At 40.6% G+C, this 21,353-nt stretch overlaps 1 protein-coding gene across 1 annotated transcript in view; it reads right to left on the minus strand.

Annotated features, from left to right (window-relative positions):
• Positions 1-7,348: 7,348 nt before the first annotated feature.
• Positions 7,349-21,353, minus strand: part of ADAMTS18 (ADAM metallopeptidase with thrombospondin type 1 motif, 18) — a 76,106-nt gene continuing 62,101 nt past the window's right edge. The window contains exons 17-22 of the mRNA XM_008935794.1: positions 20,810-20,936; positions 16,036-16,240; positions 13,578-13,769; positions 12,990-13,202; positions 11,422-11,569; positions 7,349-7,870 (exon numbers count right to left, since the gene is read on the minus strand). Of these exons, the coding sequence (XP_008934042.1) occupies positions 7,755-7,870; positions 11,422-11,569; positions 12,990-13,202; positions 13,578-13,769; positions 16,036-16,240; positions 20,810-20,936 (1,001 nt within the window). The 3' untranslated portion in view covers positions 7,349-7,754. The remainder of the gene's footprint in view (positions 7,871-11,421; positions 11,570-12,989; positions 13,203-13,577; positions 13,770-16,035; positions 16,241-20,809; positions 20,937-21,353) is intronic.

Raw genomic sequence — 21,353 nt, forward strand, 5'->3', positions numbered from 1 at the left:
ATTGTGAGCTGGAGCGAGGTGGTTAAAGGGCTTGAAAGTGGTAAGTTGTGTCCAGTCCAGTCTCTGGCCACCACAGACTGCTGTGTCACATGTGTAGAGCCCAGACTGAAGCAAATGAGTACCTGCTCTTCTGTTCAACTTCCCCTCTTCCTCCCCTAATGCAAGAACTTCCAAAAAAACCCGCTATCTACCACCTTACAGCAGACTGGACAGAAAAGGTCAAAGACTCAAAACCTTGTAGTTCACAGAAGTTTGCAGAAGAGGTTAAATTATGTGCAGCAATGCCAGGGATGTGTTTGAAAATGTCCAGATGATCTTAACAGGGTAAGAAAAAAATCCTCCTTCTTGACCATAGATTTAGCACTGGGTGTACAAGAGAGCGAGCAAATCACTCAACCAAGAAAGAGAATATGGGCAAACCCTGTACAGTGTCTCCTCTCTGCTTTTTGTAAGCCAGAATATAAATTCCTTTCTATTTTGTGTTTCCAAGTTACGCTTCAAGATGAAAAACCTGTTCTTGGTTCCTGAAGAAGACCAGCAGAACACTGGTGAAATTCAATGCACGATGAATACTGTGCAGCAAAGACAAATCAGTCTGGCCTCCCTTCAGCCTCGCAGCTCTTGGTCACTTGAGTCAAAGCTCAGAAGCTCTGTAATCTCAAACTTCAATTGATAGCTCTGACATCAACTCTCACCTGATTTGTAAGAGTTCTGTGAACTTGGCTTCTCAGCTGCTTAGCCCAGATGCAGTTTTTTCCACAAGTGTTCACAACCAGCCTGCAGCACTGCACCGAGGCAGGGAGGCTTTAGCTCTGCTGTACAAACAGCAACGCCACTGGAGAAACTGAGCAGCATTCTCAAAAATGGGTAAGCTCCAGGGTGCTAAGGAATAAACAAGGTGACTGATGAGTGTGCCACATGTTAGATGTGTCTTTGGGAGTTAAGTGTTTTATATCAGCTACCTGGGGTTCTCATTGGCACGCTCTTGAAGTAACGTGGCTCATGTAACAGAGGCCTTAGTGTAGCTAGAGATTCCTTAGACTGTTTCTGACACTTGAACAAGCTCAATGCTCATCTGAGCAATAAGTTTATAAAAAGCTCAGGATTTCCATGGCAAGTTTCATTGCAATTGAGAAACAACAACAACAACAAAAAAATAAGGCATCATTAGATGCTAGCTGACCACAGGACACAAGAGCAATTCAAGTTCAGAACATCTAATATGGTAATGTATATCACAGTGGCCCATATACCATCTGACTGTCTCCCTCAATAGCTGAATGCTTTTCAAATTAGATGTTCCAGTTTGTGTATATACAATTGTGGTTTTGCAACTAGTATTTTAGCAGTGGACACCAAAACCCTCAAAATTAAATTGTGGTAAATGATACAGTTTGAAGAAGTATATACTATATTTAATTGGAGAGGGCTGTGCTTACAGCCTGTTATTGACTGGGTTGGTTGACTTTCCCCCAGACACCAGCAAAGACAAAAATGAATAAGTCACAGTAGTTCTGAGCAGCTTGGCATTTGCTGTGTATTTTTACAAAGTCTGAGCTGATGAGCTTTCTGCTGACAGGCAATATCTCTGGCTCGATGTGAAATTTTCTGATCCAGTTAAAATATTATCTGTCAATGGAGGGTGTTTTAAAGTAAAAAAAGTAAATTCTTTGAAGCTTAAAATTCCTTGAATGGACTTGGAAGCAGAGTAGGTTTTTTTGTGGAGTATGAAATAATAATTTTTAAAATTTTGGATATGTTGAATTTCATTCAGCTCCTGTGGATAAATAATGACATAAAATTAATACAATGAATAATCTATGAGCACTTCCTGCAGGGCTTATCTATTTGTATCATTTGAGGAAAAAAATTTGTAAGATGGTGTGTTTGGATATTAAAAATATATCTAGAAAGCTTATTCTGGCTTTTTTAATTAAAAGTTATAATTCAGCTATCAAAACCACACAAGATAAAGGCCAGAAAATGTTTTGTTTAGTAGCTTTATAAAGGTCATGTTTTGGTGGTGCTTTTTGAGGAAATAGAGGCCTCTAGATACTTCTTCCTTGCTCAACAGTTACACTGAATATAAAATGTGGAAATATGATTTCTCGTGCTCTGGGGAACTCGTTGCACCAGAGTGGCTTTTCCTGTGCGACAAGTCGTAGCTGCAGCCAGAGAAAGCATTAAAGCCATTTCCTCTCACCTTTCCTTGCGGAGGGGAAATGTGGCCACCTCGGTCCTGAGGTGCCCCCCTCTGCCTGAGCCTTGCAGGGATCCTGGATGTCCCTGCAGTGTCCTGCTGTGCCCCAGGGGAGGCATCAGCGTGGTGCAATACATCACCTCGCTATAACCACTGTGCCAGGTGGGCAGAAGGGGCGTTAGAGATAAGTATTTTGTACAAGAACAAGTCCTGAATTCTGCAGATATCCTGTATCTCTTTGACTGTAATCTAAACAGTGCTAGTAGAGTGCCATTATTTCTATGGAAGCATGGGGGTGTTAGCAGGGGATTCCTGCTTTAGGGAGAATGCCTTCAGATTCTCCCATTAGACAGACCTAATTCAGATATTGTGGTGATAAGAGAAGGCAAAGAGCCCAAAGAAGGTGTTCTTGTATATGCTTTTCTCCGAAATCTGTTTGATTCCCATAAGTAAGAACTTCCTGAGTAAACTTTTCCATTATAAACCCTTTCACACTCTTTGAATGAGCTTTTCTATCAGCTCTCCTATGTTATTATAAAAGGATTAGAGAACATTATCACAACAGAACACAATAAATTAACGCTTGGCAGCTCAAGTCACCTACGGGACACCAAAGGTCTGTCTTAAGTTGCACTAGGCATGCAAGAGCATTAAGGCTAAAATGTATAGTGACAGTAGCTTGACTCAGTGCTTAGCAAGTAAGCCTGGAAGTTAGGGCTTAGCTGAAGGCTCCTGCCTCCATTTGCAGAATTCAGGACTTAAAATAGATCCTGTTCATGACTGAATAGTTCTTATTACTGAACAGAAAGTACATAAAATATTGAGTAGTTTGAAGTATAGATCTCATAATAGATGCTTTTCTTCAGGGAGCGGGAGGAAAACTGGTTTTGACATTACTATGTTGCAGTGTGAATTGAGGTGGTCAGGTTTTGTCTCTGGTTCAGCTGAGCTGGGACATCCAGGCTGTTTATGTCCTGTCACCTCTTATGGGAAACAAGTACACTACTTCCCTAGCCCTGCCTGCTGTGTGTTGGCTGTCGGAAGGCAGGCTCTTGGGGCTGGGCTGTGCTCCTGATCCCCCGGGCCCAGGGCAGGGGCAGAGGCTCCCCCTGGGCGGCGCGGTCCGAGTGCTGCCGAGAGCCCCCTGCTCCCTCTCCTCCGCGGGGCGCGTGGGGAACCGGCGGGGCCCTGCCTGCCACCTGCAAGGTGAAGAGCTTCGGAACCTGGGGCACATTGAAGGACGTGTTCCAGCCCAGCCTGCACCTGGATTTGCTCTGAAGAGCAGGGGTTGAAGAATGGGTGGTGGTGGTGGTGCACAGTGTGCAGGAAGTAGACAGAAGGTCAGTTTGACTTGGCTGATATTCATATAGTGTTGGCTGGTGAGTCATTTTGGGTATTTTCTGGCAGCTGCATCTCCATATTTCAAAACTTTTTTGATGGAAAGAAGACTTACTGCCTCACCAAAGCCCCACGCCTCTGTAGTCCCTGGTAACTGCCAGGCTAGCAGCTGGAATGACTTGTCTCTCTTGCTTTCCTCTTGCGATGGCCACTATCTTGGTTAAGACTCAGCACTGAATACACCTCATGTTTGATTCGTTCCACTGTACCCCAGCTTCCCTACTGCCTTTTCCCTCTGCTGTCCACTCAGACCTCAGCGGTGCTCAGTGTTTGCTTTCGAAATAGAGTCAAGATAAAGTTACTCAATATTGCTCTTTCAGATCTTATCTGCATGGAGCTGCCTTTGAAGTGTTCTGCAGTGTCCAGACAGACAGTGAGCCACGAGCAAATGCTGATCACAATGAGCTCACTGTTAACATGTTCTATTCCTATTGTTTCTTGTACGCTGGGGACTGTAAGCCTTTCATGACATGTGTATGTAGTGTTGTGCACAATGGGATCCCAGTGCCTCAGCTGGGCTGGACTTCTATTACAATAGAAATAATAATGTTAAATTATTTTATTGATGCTTTTGAATAGGATTTGCTGAAAAATAAAGGAAATATGGGTTGTGGATCATGTTACCGAAAAACCACATGCAGCGAAACGTTCATCCGTCTCCAGCATTTCATGTCTTCTGGGCATCCGAGATAGTTGAGTTTGACTTACACAATCAAGCCATTCATTAAATATCTGTTTGAGTTTTAGGCAGATGCATCCTTTACCTGAGTGATGAAATCTGACTACAGGAAATGGAGCTATTCCTTTGTGAAAAGACCCCATTCTGCTTTATAAAGTGAGCCTTGCAGCAATGTACTTCTAGAAAACTGCCAAGCTTTGTATACGGAGTATCGTTGTAAGGGCTCAGCAATAAAACAGTTGTGGATTTGGGGTTGATCCAACCACACAATAGCACATCTTTGTGCAATATTTCCTCTTTCAACATCCATCTCCAACACTGTAATTCACTGACAACCGTCAGTTCATTTTCATTCCAAAACTCTAGCCCAGAACACGAAGCAGTTTGGAATCTAAAATCTTGTGTGGGCATATTAATTATTTGAATCACTAGTCCAAATCATGTTCAAAAGAGCTCTTGCTGGGAGTCCTTCAGAAGCAGATTGATGTATTGTTTGCTGTCGCCTACTAGATTATACTGTAAGTCAGAAGGATGGTCAGTATTTCCTACCAACAATACTCCATGCAGCTTGCTGGTGTGAGGAGAAGGCAGGGAAAAGTGGCAAATGCGTGCATATATATATATATGTATGAAGTGACCCAGTGAACTGGTGTAGTCCCTACTAGGGACTGGCTTGGAAACTTCATAGCTGAGTCAGTTTTAGAGAAATAAAAGTATCCCCAGGCGGATGGGAGAGGCTGTAAAACCTAATGCTGTGTTGAATGAGGCTTCTTATCTTGCAAACCACCTTGCAGATAAGTGCATGCAGGGAGGAATCCCGCTGGTTCTGTGATGCACAAGGTTCCACTGCCTTTGGTGAGGGAAGCAATAGGTCAGTTTTGTCTTGCACATAGGAGGCAACTGTAGTTTTGTGCATTTTAGCTTTTGTGTTGTTGTGAAAATAAAACCATGCAGTTAGGTGCATTTTGTCTTTTTGTGCCTGAAATGGGCACAATCCAGTCCAGCTACTTCAATGGTAGAGTAGTCATTCAAATGAGAAATATCTCCTGCTCTTAAAAGGCAGCTACAATATATTCACTCTGTTGAATAAGCAGTCGTGCATTCCTCACTTGCCAGTATAATGGGACCTTCAAAAGTAGAGAAGTTTCACATGACCTTAGCACATACGGCTGACTTTGAGTGTCTGAAAGAAATGACCTCCATCCCATTCATCATAACGGCTTGTTAACACTCAGATCCACTGTTTTGAGGGTTCCCCACCAATGTCAAACCATAGAGGACCTGAATGGTAGGGGCAGGGTTAGGCAGAGAGGTCACATGTAGCTGAATTTCCACTGCCTCAGAGAACAGGCTTTTCTGTGGGCAGCTTCTGTTGCTGCCCCACCACGGGGCTGGCAGAGGCTCCGAGTCACAGACATCAGCCAGCTGGGTACCAGAGGAAAACAGGATAATGTCTGGCTTTAAGATACTGTAGAGCAATCAGCACAAATGCCAATGAATGCATACACCACTTATATTACTTGATATTTACTTATAACCTCCATATTTTATTCATGAATTGTACAATTCCAAATACAATGAAACAGTTAGAGTACTTTATTACAAAGCTTATAAAATAATTAAATATTACACTTATATTTTTTGCCTTTTGTACACCATAATTCATACTTTGTGACACTACCATTTTCTTTCCTTGGTTGTCACTTAAGGAAGTGAGCAAAGAAATATAAAGGAAAAGCTATGCATTAATAAATTAATTATTTTACATCAAATAATAAAAAGGACACAATTATAAAAACAAAACAAAACCCTTGTAGATTTCCTAGAAAAAAGGTTATAATTACACGATGTCCAATATCAAGACAGAACGATGTAGGTTGAGATATGTTTCCAATCACCATTTCTTAAAGTATCATAGAGTACATGTTTTTAATTTAAGCTGCTGCTGAAGGAACTGCTAATTTTAAGTGACCACTGTCTGGCATTAGTGCTGAGCTGGCTAATCTTATGCTGAAATGATATTTTTTTTAAAAAAAAAAATAAAAGATCCAACAGTAAAACTGAACTACATTCATCAAACGAAGTTGTGGGATTGGGTGGAATTAGATAAATATGTCCCTTACAGGCACTCCCCAAGAAATTACAGTAGAACACAGCCCTGCTTCAGAACGGGTTTGGCAAATAGGTTGGGCATTGCTTCAATGCAGAAGCTTTTAAAATTGTACCATTTGAGATATAGTGTCACTGGGTATCTCAGGACTGAATGATTACAAATATCATTGGGTTTACATTTCTTTTGTTTGCTGGTGGATTCTGAACTATATAAAAGTATTAGGAAAATGTATAAAAATAGAATTGACTTTTATTTGGTTAATCATCCACTTATCTTTTTTCTTTTTCTTTTTTTTATATAACCTGTGTGAATAAATAACTATTTAGAGAGGTTTAGCATGAATTAATGAACTGTAATATTCTCATTATTTCCTTTGAGTAACAGAGGAATCAAAATCTGCAGAGAGCTTTGAGATTAAAAGGAAGACATTCTTCAGTATCTTGGCATTCAAACAACCTAACTTCTGAAAAACACTAAAATATCGTTTAAATTTAAAAATTACATATCTAATGAGTTTAGAAAGTTGAAAATGTAACCACTGAGCTCAATAAATCTGAGTTCCTTGAGTTAGTTGAAATATGAAATTCTGTTTTACTTGTAACACTGCACTATTAGAAGTCCAAATATTCTAGCATTGAATATTTCTAGGAATACAATTCAAGTTACTAGTTAACCACCTCTGAGTTTCTATACAAAGCAGAAAATGAATTCTTCAAAACAATAAAAGCATTAGCATGATGCAAAACTTGCTTTTCCAGCAGCAAGTCTAATAGAGAAGCACCATATATCTTTGTAGTGCACCATTTACTTCTCGTGGTCAGACGTGTGACGCCGCGTTCTCCAGACGATAGCCATTTGAAGGTCTCCCTGTCACAGTGGCAGGGAGCAGCCTCCTTGCCCTGGCATCAGAGTATCATACAAATATGAAAGGAAACACTTTTGACAGTGTGAGCTGTCGTGCTGCCACGCCACGACCTTCCTCTCCAGCTCCCAGTTTCTGTTGCTTCACGCTCTGGTAATTCACCGAAAAGGGCTTCCTTGCCTTAATTTCTTCCTCTATACATATGACAGTGCAAAATGACACTTAAAGAAAGAACTGCCCCTTGAGTCTCAGAGTTCAAGTGATCCATAGTACCCTGTACTTTAGTGAGGTCAGCAAATAAAGAAAAAAAAAAAAAGAAAGAAACATTCCTTTTTCATCATCTATCTGACAATTACTGTACCTCAGACATTCCCTTAGAAAAAAAATGTCTCTTCCATCAGTGGTTCATGTGGCACCGTGTCTTGCCTCAAAGCAAAGTTAACTCCATCATGAATTGAAGAGGAGGATCCTGTCACAGAAGGGTTCAGATAACACGTTGCTATCAGTGCTTCTTTGTGCACGATTTACAGCATTGCTTGCCATAAAATTTATGGTTGCAGACACCATGCTGCGGTACCAGGTGACACCAGGTGAAGAAATCCACACAAGAAGGATCGTCTGAAGGGGAGAAATCCAAGCAGGATGGTAAGACTGGGTTTTAACAAGTCTACAAGTCAGGCAATAGTTCCACACATTGTATGCCTTTGGTAATACTGAAAACATGATGGGTGACTCAATTCAGAGAAGAGGAGCTGTGAACTAGCTTTCACCCCAAAAATACTAGTTTTGTTTTTAATTTGTTAAGACACGTTTAATTTATTAAGAAATCCAATTTGTTATTTGCTAGAGACAGAACTAATGTAGGGAGCCTAAGAGATCCCTCTTCCTAGACACTTCGGTTAGGTGGCATGACTCTGGGTTTTAGGACTTTGACTATGCCACACTGGTGAAATCTTAATTAACTGCAATGGGAAAAGAGATAGGCTGACAATGTTTAATTCTGGAAAGCTAAGCTTTTAATTGCAAATACAAATAAACCATATTTTTCAATTGAGATTTTATTTCACTTCAATTTATGTACCTATCATTTATACACACACAGCTCAGTCACTTTAAAAACATTTCCTAGCTCCTCCTTTCCACAGTTTTGTAGCGGATGCTTTATGTTTCTCTAAAAGAGCAGAGTGATGATTCATATGGGTGATTTATAAACAAACTCACCATGTCTGAGAGAGCAGTAAGACATTTAAATGAGGTTTAGCAAAATTTATAGCTAAACTGAAATCTCCTGTGAGCATGGGAAAGGATTCCATTTGACTCTCAGAACTACTGTTTACATGGTCAATAAAAGGAATTTAGAAGGAGACAGTGAAGAACAATCTAGCCACCGTTGTCTGCATTCTCAGAGCAGCAAGTCAAGTCACAGAAGATAAAAGATAAATGCTTCCTCACATAGCACAGACAACTTCTTTATGTTCTGTGGGCCAGAGTCATCTCTGTCTCTCTGTAGGAGCTTGGTTTGATTAGTGACCACTTTCCTTTTTTTGATTCTCTTTTATATGATGGCCAAGGTCATTTTGTATACCTTTATCATCCTCAAATTTATTTGAATTAATAAAAAATAATTCAATAATATATTTTTTTAGAAGATGCCTTTTTATTCCTCAGTTTTTAAAAACTTAAGCCTGTCTGTAAGTGTGGATCTTATGTAAAGAAAATACTGTCCTTGAACAAAGAGTTGTCCAAGAACTATGAAGCTCAGTACTGAGGTGCAGCCTTCTGGCTCTGCAGCATTGCCTGCTCTTCTGAACTGAGTGCCACTGGGGATGGGACGGGGAGTTCAGCTCCAGCTTTTACCTGACTTCACCTACTGTCCACCAGACAGAATGTGCTGCAGGGAGGACCCAAAGCAGACAATAGATGAAAAGTGTGCACAGCACAAAGTGAGAAAAGCTGTTCTGATTAAGTCAGGAAGCTCTCCTTCAATGGAAGGCTACATTTCCAAAAAATTATTAATTACTGGTTAAAAAAAATTTTCTAAGCATGGAGGAGGCAAAGTGAAAGAATCCTTATGCCCGTTCTGAAGGTCAGAGTGCAATGCTAACATTACAGAAGTATGGCTGAAAAGGTTTCTCTTGGGAACTAATCCAAAGACCACTGGAATGAACACAAAGACTCTCACAAACATCAGTGGATGTGGATCTGGCAGTCGGTTCCTTATTTCTGTTTACTCAAGTATTTGTATGTTGTTGTTTAAGTTTTCATACACTTTGAGCGGTTGGATTGACTAGGAGTTACGGTGACCGTAACTGCCTCTAGCAGGGATGGAAATGACCCAGTTTGTCTAGGAAAGTGTGTAAACTCTGCCTGAAACATTAATTTCTTGACTGTGATCACTGAGCTGGAGCTGCATGGCCGATAATAAGAGACTGACTTGCTTCAGTGTGATTCCAGCACAGCTGGTTCTGTCTCTTTTTGCTGGTTTGGACAGAAAGTTAGAGAACGGTGAAGAGATAATTGATCTCTAGAGCCTGATGACCCAGTTATAATAAAGGGGAAAGGGCTCCTGCAGATGTGAGGAGAGCAAGAAACAGGCCAAGGCCAAAATTAATAACAGACATTACTCCAGACATGAAAAATAGCAGAGGAAGGTGGGGTGAAAGAAAAGTGTTTGCTGTATCATGACAGAAAAGGATGTGATACAGGAACTCCAAAGCACAGCAGAACTTTTTAGAAAGGTTACTCTGAAGTGTTAAGAGGATTTACTTATAAAACCAGCACAACTATTTACTTCTCCCTTTTAGTCCCGTTTCATCCATGTATCCTTGTTTGGATTCAGGGTCCCTGTTAGATCAGTGTGATGCTCTGCATGCCCTGAGCTGAGGCAGTAGAATGGTCTGTTAAGATAGCAGTGGGTTTTACAGGGTCTCTGTGCACAGCACAGGGCAGGATTTGGCACAGAGCAGGGGGTGGTTGGCTAATGTCAGTTTACAAGTTGCGGGGCTGGAGCTTGACCTTTGCTCCTAGCTCTGTTACCACTTTTCTCTTGCAATCTGGAGTAGGTTTTATGGAGGTGACTTTCAGCTTCCAGTTTTAAGATGGTAATGAGATGGTTAATGTATGGTATTTTGAAAGTTAATGTTTAAAGTGCTTTAGCATACCTAGATAGGTAGTGTTATATGGGATGAACCTGGACCCCCATAAGCCTTCTTCCTGAAGTTAAGGAGTCACAAACTTCTAAGCTAATATGCGATGGGGCTAAGGCAGCACACTGTGTCTGTGGTGGTTCTGAGAGAATTCCCCTTCCATCATTCAGAGTGACACAAAACTTCTTGCTCCTCCTGCTCCTTCAGAATTGCAAAATGCTGAAGAGGTGGAGGAGGATTCAGTAGACATACAGGTGGGGACACAGCTTAATTTCATGTTCCTTGATGGCATGTGGCACACTGATCAGAAGCAGTAAGAAGAGAAGTACATTCTACACAAAGCATTTTTGGACTCCCAGGATATGGATGCAACCTGGAGCTTGAGTGGACTTCAAAAGACTAAAATTAAACGGCAAATTCTCTTGTTTCTAAAGTTGCTAATTTTAATCATAAATTAGTACCACCATAGGACATGTCTGTTACTCAACAAGATAGTATAAAGATGCGGCTCAGAACCAAATCACATAACTTTCTGATGTACTTTTTTAAAAAACATACCCCTGTTGTTAAGATCTGTGCCAGTTATACTCTTGTCTGCTTTAAGTGGACTTCCAAAGGACTACAATTAAACGGCAAATTCTCTTTACTTGTTTCTAAAGTTGCTAATTTTAATCATAAATTAGTACCACCATAGGACATGTCTGTTACTCAACAAGATAGTATAAAGATGCGGCTCAGAACCAAATCACATAACTTTCTGATGTACTTTTTTAAAAAACATACCCCTGTTGTTAAGATCTGTGCCAGTTATACTCTTGTCTGCTTTAAGAGAGTTCATTTTGAGAAGAGAGATGCTGTAGTATTGGAGAGTAACTGTAAAACTGGAAAGTCTGGGAAAAAATCATTTATGAAGGAACTTGCCAAATACTAATCTTCAATGGGTGTAACTGGAAAAGGTGATTTTTGCTGCATATAGAGTTCTAAGCAACCAACCCTGCTGCAGCACGTAGAGCTGAGTTTTACCTCTTTTCCCAGGGACTGGGCAGAAGTTGGTATTGCAGGCTCTCAGGACTGCAGGTTTCTGGTGGGGCAAGCACCCAGAAGCTGGTCTTCCTTGGCGCAGGCACTGTACGCTCCGGGTCTGCACTCCCCCTCCACAGGTTACTGTACACTGCAGGGAGGGAAAAAGCAAAAGCTGTCTTTCAGTATGGAGACTCTGGGAGCCCCTGAAAGCCAAAGGAGTAACTTTCAAGGGCTTTGTATGAGACTTTCAAGCAAGGGCGGTCAGGATCAGATGCGTTGCTGTTCAGCAAGCCCCATCAGGACCAGCTTTTCAAACGTGTGCATCTGTTCTCCCTTCTCAAAACTTGGTTACTTAAAGACTCAGCAGAAAATTTGGTTCCTTAGACATCAAGACAGAAACTGAACATTTTAGAAAACCTGTTCCTGATTGTCTGCACTGATTTCTTTTGAATTCTGAGCCTCTGGGCCTAATCCTGCTGTCTGAACAGAGATAAAACTCCCATTGGAACTATAATTATGGTAGTATCTGGGGAAAAACTCTATGCATTTGGAGGAAGATCTATGAAGTATTTCTAAATGAGTAAGCCTTTTACTTGTATGTGTTTCATGAAAAGTTGTCTTTAAGATAAATGTGATAATTTTTATCTGATTGCGATTGTCAGGCCTACGTTGTTTCATGTAGATGTTATTAAATGAGTGTGTGTCTCATTGATACGTGACTCATAAAGGAGATAAGTTCCAGAAATACAGAAGCTTGTTTGCAAGAATGTAGAAACAAATACAGACTGATCCCATAATTAATCATAGTATTTAGGGAATTCCAGGCAATCTGTGCAGATGCTGAAATACATTGTGCATATAGATATGTAATAGTTCAACCACAGTGCAGTTTGGAGAAGACTGAGAAGGAAGTGTTTGAAAAAGCATGGAATGTAGGGCCTCTCAAGCATGAATAACTTCTTTAGGTGACATTCTTCAGTTTCAGGACAAAGAAATAAGCTGCACCAAAGTACATGATGGATGTGGACCAGCTGCATCACGTTTCAGTGGCTGAGAGGTGTGACCTTTTTTGGGGGAACGTCTATGTGCAGGAGATATCTGTGCACTGTTAGTACTGGAGATACCTCCTCCACATAATCAGACATTTCACTCCAGTACAATGGGAGACTGGAGCTAGCTCTAATCTGGATAGCTTGGACTCACATTGCTACAGCCATAATGGTGTGGTCTTCAGCTTTTTACACACACCCAGTGTTGGTGCCACTCCAGCTAGTGTTCATTTTTGGGCATGGTACCACAGCTTTTCTAGGTTTGGTGCTCTCTAAGCCCCACACTGCAACCTGTCCTTCTAATTGCAGTGGATACACTGTCCAAGAGCCAGCAGTCACACTGCAGTTTTCTCTTCTTTAGTGCTGGGTAGTGAAAAGCACTAGGGGATGCTGCTTGAGCTACTAGGTAGAGAAACTTGCTCCTTTTGTAAACTCCATAAAAGCCAAGACATGAAACAGTGCTGGAGCCAGAGCGCCAGCTGGGACAGGGGGAGAGGCGAGAAAGGTCCCCACTCCTACCTGCTGCCAGGGTGAGGAATACCAGCCAGACACCATGTTGTACAACGTCTGTGACACACAGGCTCCCTTGTTACAGGCTTCTTCCAGGTCAATGTTTGGTTTCTTGATGTTCCTACACCTTCTCTGAGGAAAGGTGATCAGTTTCCCGTGGACGCTTTTCTCGCCGCACTTTAGTTCTCGCTTTTGTACGCCTGGGCCACAGGAGGCTGAGCACTGCAAAGGCAGAGGGCACCTTTTAAAGCTATAGAAACACACCTGGATAAAGGAGAATGTCCTATGCACAAGAGACCCCAAACTATGCAAAACTACAAAGCATTATATAACTGAAACCACAAAGACCATGTTCTGTAAGATGTAAACTGAAATATGAATCCAACTCAGTGAAAGTCCTGAAAAACAAAGACATCAGGGCCCATCTAACTACATCGGGATGTAAAGAACTGTGGGTTTAAAGTGGCTTGCCTAGAACACCTGATTTTGAAACGAGAGCTCAGCTTTCTCCCCCTACATGGTTTGTGTGTGTCCCTGAGTCAACGTTTCCAAGAGCAGCAAAGGCAGGCAGAGAGCCATGTAACTGCACCACTTTACCTCACTCCAGGAAGAAATCACCCACTGGAGTCGGTCATTTTTGGGGCAGCGTCCGAGCACACAGGTCTGCTGGGATTCAGGTTTATGGTCTCTGCTACACATACTTTCAGGCAAGATTTTAACCTCGGGAGAACTGGTGCTTTTGCAGTAGACATCCCGTTTCTTAACACCTCTCCCACAAGTCTTGGAGCACTGTGATGGAAAGAAATATTCATTTGAACTAGAGGAAATGAAAACTGACATTATTTGTGTTTTACATCAGAGCATAGAAACCATGGCTAATGTGCAGTGTAGCTGCCATTACACTATAAGTAAACTTGAAATTCTGTTGGTAAGTAACAGTAAGATCTGTATGTCACTTCTAAAACATTGCCCTAAGTGCTTTCTTAATGTAAACTATGAACTCTTACAGCCCCCATGAAGAACAGATAAGTAATATCTCTCTTCCGTAGATGAGGTAAGTTGGACTTGGGAGCAAAATGCTTTTTTCCCTGGACTGCCTAGTTGAAAGCTGGTCCTAACCTCCCACAGCAAGATGTTCTCAGCTATTTGTTATTTTGTCCTCACCTTGGCCTAGAGGGATCTGATGGAGGCAGAGAAAACTACCCAGGGAATCTATACGTAACTCCTTCACCAAATGATTCTTACTACAAGGCAGAATCTGATACAGACAATGGTTAAGAAGTTTTACCAAAGGTATTTTAATTGCCAAGTTTACAGCTGAAGCTTAGAAGAAGCCACTGGTGAATAAAGATGCACTGCTGAACAGTTTTCATTGCTTCAGCATACAACAAAATGTGTGAATGAGCCACTTCTGATTAAATGAAGAAATAAACGGCCCTGAAATAATGCTGCCAGTTTTCTACCTTGTCACATCTTCTTCTAATTGTTCTTTTTACTAATAATTATGGGGCACATTCCAAGGCAGAACCCTCTACTACCACTCTCTGCATTAATCACTAATGTTTTAAAAAGATTTCATGAAAACAGAGTTGTGCTGAAGATTTAACAGAAATATCTCCATACTGAAAAGCTGTGGTTTTAATCTTCCCCCCAAACAAACAAAAAACCTCCTTCCACCTAAAATTACTCTGATTTGTGTAGAGAGCCTGGGTATTCTGCATTTCTTTCCTCTTAATTCCTTTGGGCCTGTGATATAACAGCTTTCAGCTGAATCTTAAAATCTTAACTAACTCTTTCAATAGGCCTGTTCACAACATGGCAGCAGGACTTGTGAATTTTATTTTCACAAGCCTGTTTCAAAATCCTAACTTGAACTGTACAGCTCCCAAAGAGGGGGAAATGGATTTTGGTTTTTTTATTGTCTTTTTTATTATTTTAGAGGAAGGAAAGTTTGAAAGTGTGAATACGTTTCAAGATTTTTTCCTTCCTTTTTAAGTATCTGATCATACCTGGGTTTTATAGTGTCCTGCCAGACTACATTTTCCTTCACATACACTGGAAGAAAAAGTTTATTTTTGAGTGTTAAAACTCTGTTATAATGGACTATTGAGTAGTTACTCATCTGTCATAACACATTACAGGGCACTCCCTGGAGAGGCAGTCTGTGCTGCTCAGCTGGGAATACTTAGGTCAACGTGTTCTTGAACACCTGAAGAGTACCAGTAACAAGAACTGTACACAGAAGTAATAGATTTTTCAGCAAATTTAAATCCACCTTGAATCTCATCAAATGAAGATGGAAAAAGAAAACTATTGTAGCTCCTCTTGACATAAGCATAGTGTCAGCTTTCTCTTAAATCCCAGATTTGACAGTACTTCATCTGTCCTTCCATTAACAGTTCATGCCAGCATCAGTAGGAGTGAAAGAAGGAGCAAAGATGAGTTTTGTGTAACTGTGTGTGGTTTTTAACTCAGCCTAGTTTAATGTCAGGCAGTTTCCAGGTTTGTAAAGCAGGGTGTGTGCACACAGGAATCTGCCTGGGGGCTTTATGCCCCTCATGGCAATTAATCGGGGCAGTACTCTATCTGCAGTTATTCTATCAAAGGTGAAAGTACAGAAGTGATTGGTGAATGTGTAAAACACGGATTTAGCAACCCACAATTCACATACATGTGTGCATTAATATGCAGCTCCAACCCAAAATATTTCTCCACTCCTTGATTGCCTGTCATGTCTGAGAAAAGTTAATGTTGCTGTGGGAAGTCATCTCAGAGGGGGTTTAATGGCTTTGAAGAATTCATAGAGCTTGAAGTTATGAAACCAGAAAAGATTATACATCTGTCTGTACCCAAAGGACACCACGAGTCCACTTCTCCAAACCCTCCTGTCCAAGCACTTGGGAAGCCTAATTAAAATACATGCATAGTTTATAGATTATCTTCATTAATAGGGCCACTTGCAAATTGCTGATCTTCACAAAGCTTGCACTACTCAGTTTTTTGGCAATATTTTCATTATGCCAGCCGAAAAAAATGTCATATTTGCTCAGGTTACCTGAGACCACAGGCCAGGGCTCCATTCAGGCGGGCAGCCCTGGCTGTTGCACAGCTGCACCTGTGCAGGGGTGCTGACAGGACACAGGGAGTGGGCCACAACCTCCTCCCTCTGGAAAGCCCTTCTCTGGACACACTGGATGAGACGAGTTTGTTGCCCTCCTCCACAGGATTTGCTGCATGCGCTCCATTCACCTGTTGACCAGCTTAAAGGAGGAATCGTGTTAGAAACACAGGAGTCCAATTAGCTTTATGAAAACAATACATATGAGCTACCTGTCAAATGGGAATTATTAAGGGGCTCTGCTTAGCCTGCTCTCCTGACGTGCTGCTGTCTGTTCCTGCAGTCAGCCATAGCTACGTGATCTATCTTCAAAGCATGGAACATTTTGCTAGGGATGAAACGTCAGTCAAACAACTAGAAAAACTAGTATTACTTATTTATAGTTCTCATCTACCAGAACCAGCTTGCCTATGAATCTGACCTGGAATCTGGAATTCCATGAGGACTGAGGGAGATGCTGCCATTGAGGCTGGCGGAGTAGCTAGAAAATCTAGTGGTCTGGCTAACAAATCACCATTCCTTTTTAACCACATTTATCCTTTTAATTGAAAAAAATCTCTCTGAAATAACAGTTTTTTCAAAGAAATGGTTGGATAATAAGTTTTGCCCTTTAGCTGCTGAAGCTACCTCCAGGCAGACTGACAGAGCCAAGGCTAGAGGAAGAAGCCAGCCAGCCAGAGTTCTGGAAATTGATAAGGTTCAGCTATTGGAAAGTTCTGCCCTTTGTTGTTACTTTTTTTTTTTTCTTTTTATGTCTTTCTTGGAAGACAGGGAAAAGGACAAAGATCCACCTAAGCTAATACAAGGGAAAAGCTGGTGTGGCAGGGAAAAAAAACACAGCCAGTTGATCTGAGCAGGTACCTCCCGAGGCATTTGTGTGTAGATGTGCTCACACGGGGCAAGAAGTGGTGACATGGCACTGTCTGGTGGAGTTTATGTCAAACCTCACTGGCCTCTACTCACAAAAAAACCAACTTGCTTGCTAAAATCAGTAATCCTGTCATTAGTATCCTGAGGATTTAAATGTCTTCAGACTAATAAATTTGGCAGACAGATGATGTAGAAACTAACAAAGGAGAGGAAAATTAACCAGCAAAAGCTGTTGGCTATATCTACACTCCAGTCACAGGCACGCTTCAGTTATGCATCACGTCACCCAAGCTACTCAGAGTCTGAGGAGTTACTGCCAATTGCTTAGGCTACGTTCAGTTTTGAAATGTCAATAGCTGCTCAGTATTTCTATTACTGAAGCCCTGAGTGGGTCCCCAGACTTTGTGGAACACTTTGCAAACATATATCCAAGTGTCCCTGTCCTCGAAGGCTTGCAGCTAAGACCGTATGTCACAACTAGATAGGAACACGGAAGAGAAGAGCCAAAGGAAATGATGAATGACTAAATGATGATTCAAATTGAGAACTCTTATTCAAAGACACAGCACTGAAATTAAACTAAAGATTTCAAAACAGTAGTTTTACAGTTTTGTAATAATTTATGGCACATAAAGGTTCTCATCTCAAGTCCAACTGCATGGCCTGTCCTACTTGCACACTTTCTCACAGCATCAGTCCTGTGACCACAGGCAGAGCTGTCACACACAGATTTAATGACAAGAAAGGGTTGGTGTTTTTCCTTTTCTTACTGTGTGAAAGATGAACAGCATCCCATTTGCCTGTCTCTTCACATCTGCCTGAAAACAAAGCTAATTTTAATTTCTAAAAAATGTATAAATAGCCAATTTGGGGAAAATCCCTTTGGGAACAGAAGAAATCCCAACTCTCAGCCTAGTAACTTCAGTAACTGCCAAAAGTAGTGGGAAATGTAAAAAGCACTAATTTAAGGACAAAGAAATATTAATGTGAAAAGTCGCTAGTTATGTAATTCCAGAACACATCAAAAGTTTCCTTTTTGTCTGATTTATAAATATTTGCACGATTGCAATACAAATTCCTGGAAAAAAAGAATTACCGTTTTATCCATTTTACAACTTTTAATTAGTTTGCCTTGATGTTTCTGACAATGTGATTGATAGAGCAACCAAAGGCGTTCATTTTAAAGATTTCATTCACCACAACTGCCCAGAAAGTTCCTCTCTTCACAGAGGACAGGGCAATAAACCTACTTGAATGTCCTCTAGTAAACTGCCGTTTTCCAAGATTATCTGGGCTGTGATCCAAGAGTATCTTTCATTAGCTCAAATAACTAAATAATTATGACCAGATTTGGCAGCTCTGAAATCCAGCAACAACAGTGTGCAGTACTGATGCCTTTCTGTGTTCTTACTGTTAAGACAGTAGTTTGTTCCTACTCCGACTAGTAAGTCTTTGCTCTTGTGCAGTAGTTATTCCTCACTCACCTTTATAAACCTGGAACCTCTTTTATGTCACAAAACTGACAAGTATTGTGAGTTGTCACTCTTGTATTATTCTCTCTTGTCTCTCACTTATTATTCACCTCCTTCCCATGTCTACTACACCTACTATATTTGAGTTTGCTTTACTTGTTTGCTAATATGCATTCTTTGTTTCCTCCGTGGTATTTGCTATTACTACATTTTTTGATCTTGGCAGTCTCAGTTTTATGGGAAATACTACATGCCGTGACTTTCTGGGCAGATTCTTTGGCAGATATCCTGGCATAGTTTCACTCAGCTGAATGGCAATCTGTTAATTTTAGACATGGTCCTACATGTAGATCCTCTGTACATTAATATATCCTAAGGATTTTAAAAACAATTAATTAGTGAGTTGAATTGTTTTTCCCTAGAGTTAGCTTGGGGCTTTTATGTTCTTTCTTTCTGTACTCCTTTTAGGGTTCAAGTCATTCATTGTGTTTTAAAGTCATAAATCTAAAATATCAGAGCAATTTCAGCACAAAAACATTGCACTGTGTGTCAAAATGGATGTTCAGCATTTCCATTGATAGGTATATCAGTGGATGTTCAAAATACATCAGGATCTCTGGATAATAGAAAGGGAAATTTTGTATGTGGTCAACAGAAATTAATATGACCTCAGTGAAGCTTTATAGCATAACAATGTCACATCAAAACAAAGGTAAACATAAATAGCTTAAAGACTCCTGGGAGTGTCACAGACAATACATTTCTGTGTACATGATATTGAGCTCACTGGATAAAAATAGTTCTGGCAGAAGATCAGTCATATATGAAAAGATTGTGTTTGGCTACAAAGATTACTTAAAATTGGTATTGAGAAAATCATGTGGCTAAATGCAATCTAAAGAAACTGCTGAAGCAGGAACGTGGGGCTCTCATGTCACATGTTACCATTATTTAAACCTTATCTCCATCGTTTTGTGGTCATACTGTATAATTTGCCATTTGGATTTTGTGTACCCTGCTATAATCTTTAAATTTTGCAGGAAATTCCAGACTATCACTGAACTATTTTTTAGTGTGTTCAACATATTGCAAACTATGGATTTTTAGGTAAAAACAAAGCCACCGCAGAACATCTACATTTTTTTGCTGTGCCCCATCATCCCCTTCTGGACTGGGGGAGATGAAGAATGCTTCCTATTAAATTTCATTAAATAGGTTATTTTCTGAAGTATGGGCACGGGTTCAGCCAGCTGCTTTTACCACCCACTGCTTTTTATCACCGCAGAGTACAGGCAGCAGATGACACCAGCTCTGGAGTTTTCCTCCACCTCCTCTGCCTTCTGCTGCCTGTGTGCTTCAGTGCATCTTCAACTGCCTTTATTTCCCACTGAAACACACTTAAATCTTTTCAGCACATTGCTTTAGAAAATCTCCTGTTCTGGAAGTCAAAACGCTTTGTCCAGCATAGTACAGCTTTTCTGCTCTTTAGTATAAAATGACAGGAATGCAAAGTTTGCAATGTCAGGAATCTGAAACTGAAAAAACAGCAGAATAAAGATGGCCAATGCATCCTCAAATCTACCCATTTATATTCTAAGCCACATAGCACTGTGTTTAATTATATGAGCACACAAGATTTTTCTTATCCAAAGGACCCCTCCTACAGCTACTATAAATCAGTGTAACTCCCTTGTTTTTAAAGGAACTCTTTTGATTTAGAGCATCTGGACTCTAAATGCTTATCTGTATGACAGTGTCTTCTTTTGCATCTCACCTTTCTTATGTCTTTTGGAAAATAAGATTCTTTATATAAGCAATGTCTTCAGATTTATTTTTGTGGGCACCAGGGGCATTGCTCATGATTTATTTGGTTTAGATAGTCCTCTTCTATATTGGTATCATAATACTCTGTGGGACATTTTGTCCAAAAATCACTAATTACACTTCACAATAGTCTTTCAACCTAATCTAATATGTGGAATCTGAGTCACGGGGCCAAGCTTCCACATGGGGAGTAGCACTTTACTCAGGAAATGGTCTTATTGATTCAAGGTGAGTAAAGGTGGCAGAACAGGCTCCTAAGTAACTTAGATTTACTCAGTGTCACATAGCTAACCCCAGCATGGTGACAGAGCTGCAAGCAATCCTCAGGAGGTCTTGCTCAGCCACATTAGAAATACCACCTCTGTTATTATCATTGGGGAGAAGCCTACACAACTGACATTTTTAAACAATTACTGGTGTACATTACAAAAGACAAGTGGGTTCATGGAGCAGGCAATACAATTCTGCATGTCTATCAGAGAAGACTTTCATGCAAACTCACTCATAAGGCACAGCAGAAAGGTACAAAATTACAGAGAACTTACTATGCTGGGCAGGGATTAGTATTGCATAGTTTTGTTTCAGTTAAAGGCTTCATCCTTGGGCCACAAAAGGAAGAATTGACTCGTGTGCGATGATCTTCTAAACAAATTGCTTTTGCTGTAATGTGCCCTGTGGAAGCATTACCAAAAAAATACAGTAAAATAAATGTTTATTCAAAATACAAGAGAAAAAAGTAATAGGGAAGAATTTTAACTAAACAAGTCTAAGCTCATCCTTGGTACAATTCCATTGAATTGAACTAAATGAAATAGGATATAATTTGGCAACATGTTTCTAACATTCATTTCCTTCTCTGGAACACAGGTACTACTGAAGTCAGATGAAACATTTTCACTATAAACAGCATATTTGCTTAATCTACCCCAGCAAAAATTAGTAGTTCTTCAAATCCTAATTCCCTGCAGAAACTAGCAGTGCTTGCTTAGAGCTCTCCTCACACACTTAAACTGCAGCAAAACATTTTCCAGCTTCTTACAGTGTATATTTGCAGACTTCAGGATTCTTCAGGTTCCTGCAGAATCTAAA

The sequence above is a fragment of the Merops nubicus genome, unplaced genomic scaffold (genome assembly GCF_000691845.1).
Source record: "Merops nubicus isolate BGI_N331 unplaced genomic scaffold, ASM69184v1 scaffold15762, whole genome shotgun sequence".
Classification (NCBI taxonomy): domain Eukaryota; kingdom Metazoa; phylum Chordata; class Aves; order Coraciiformes; family Meropidae; genus Merops; species Merops nubicus.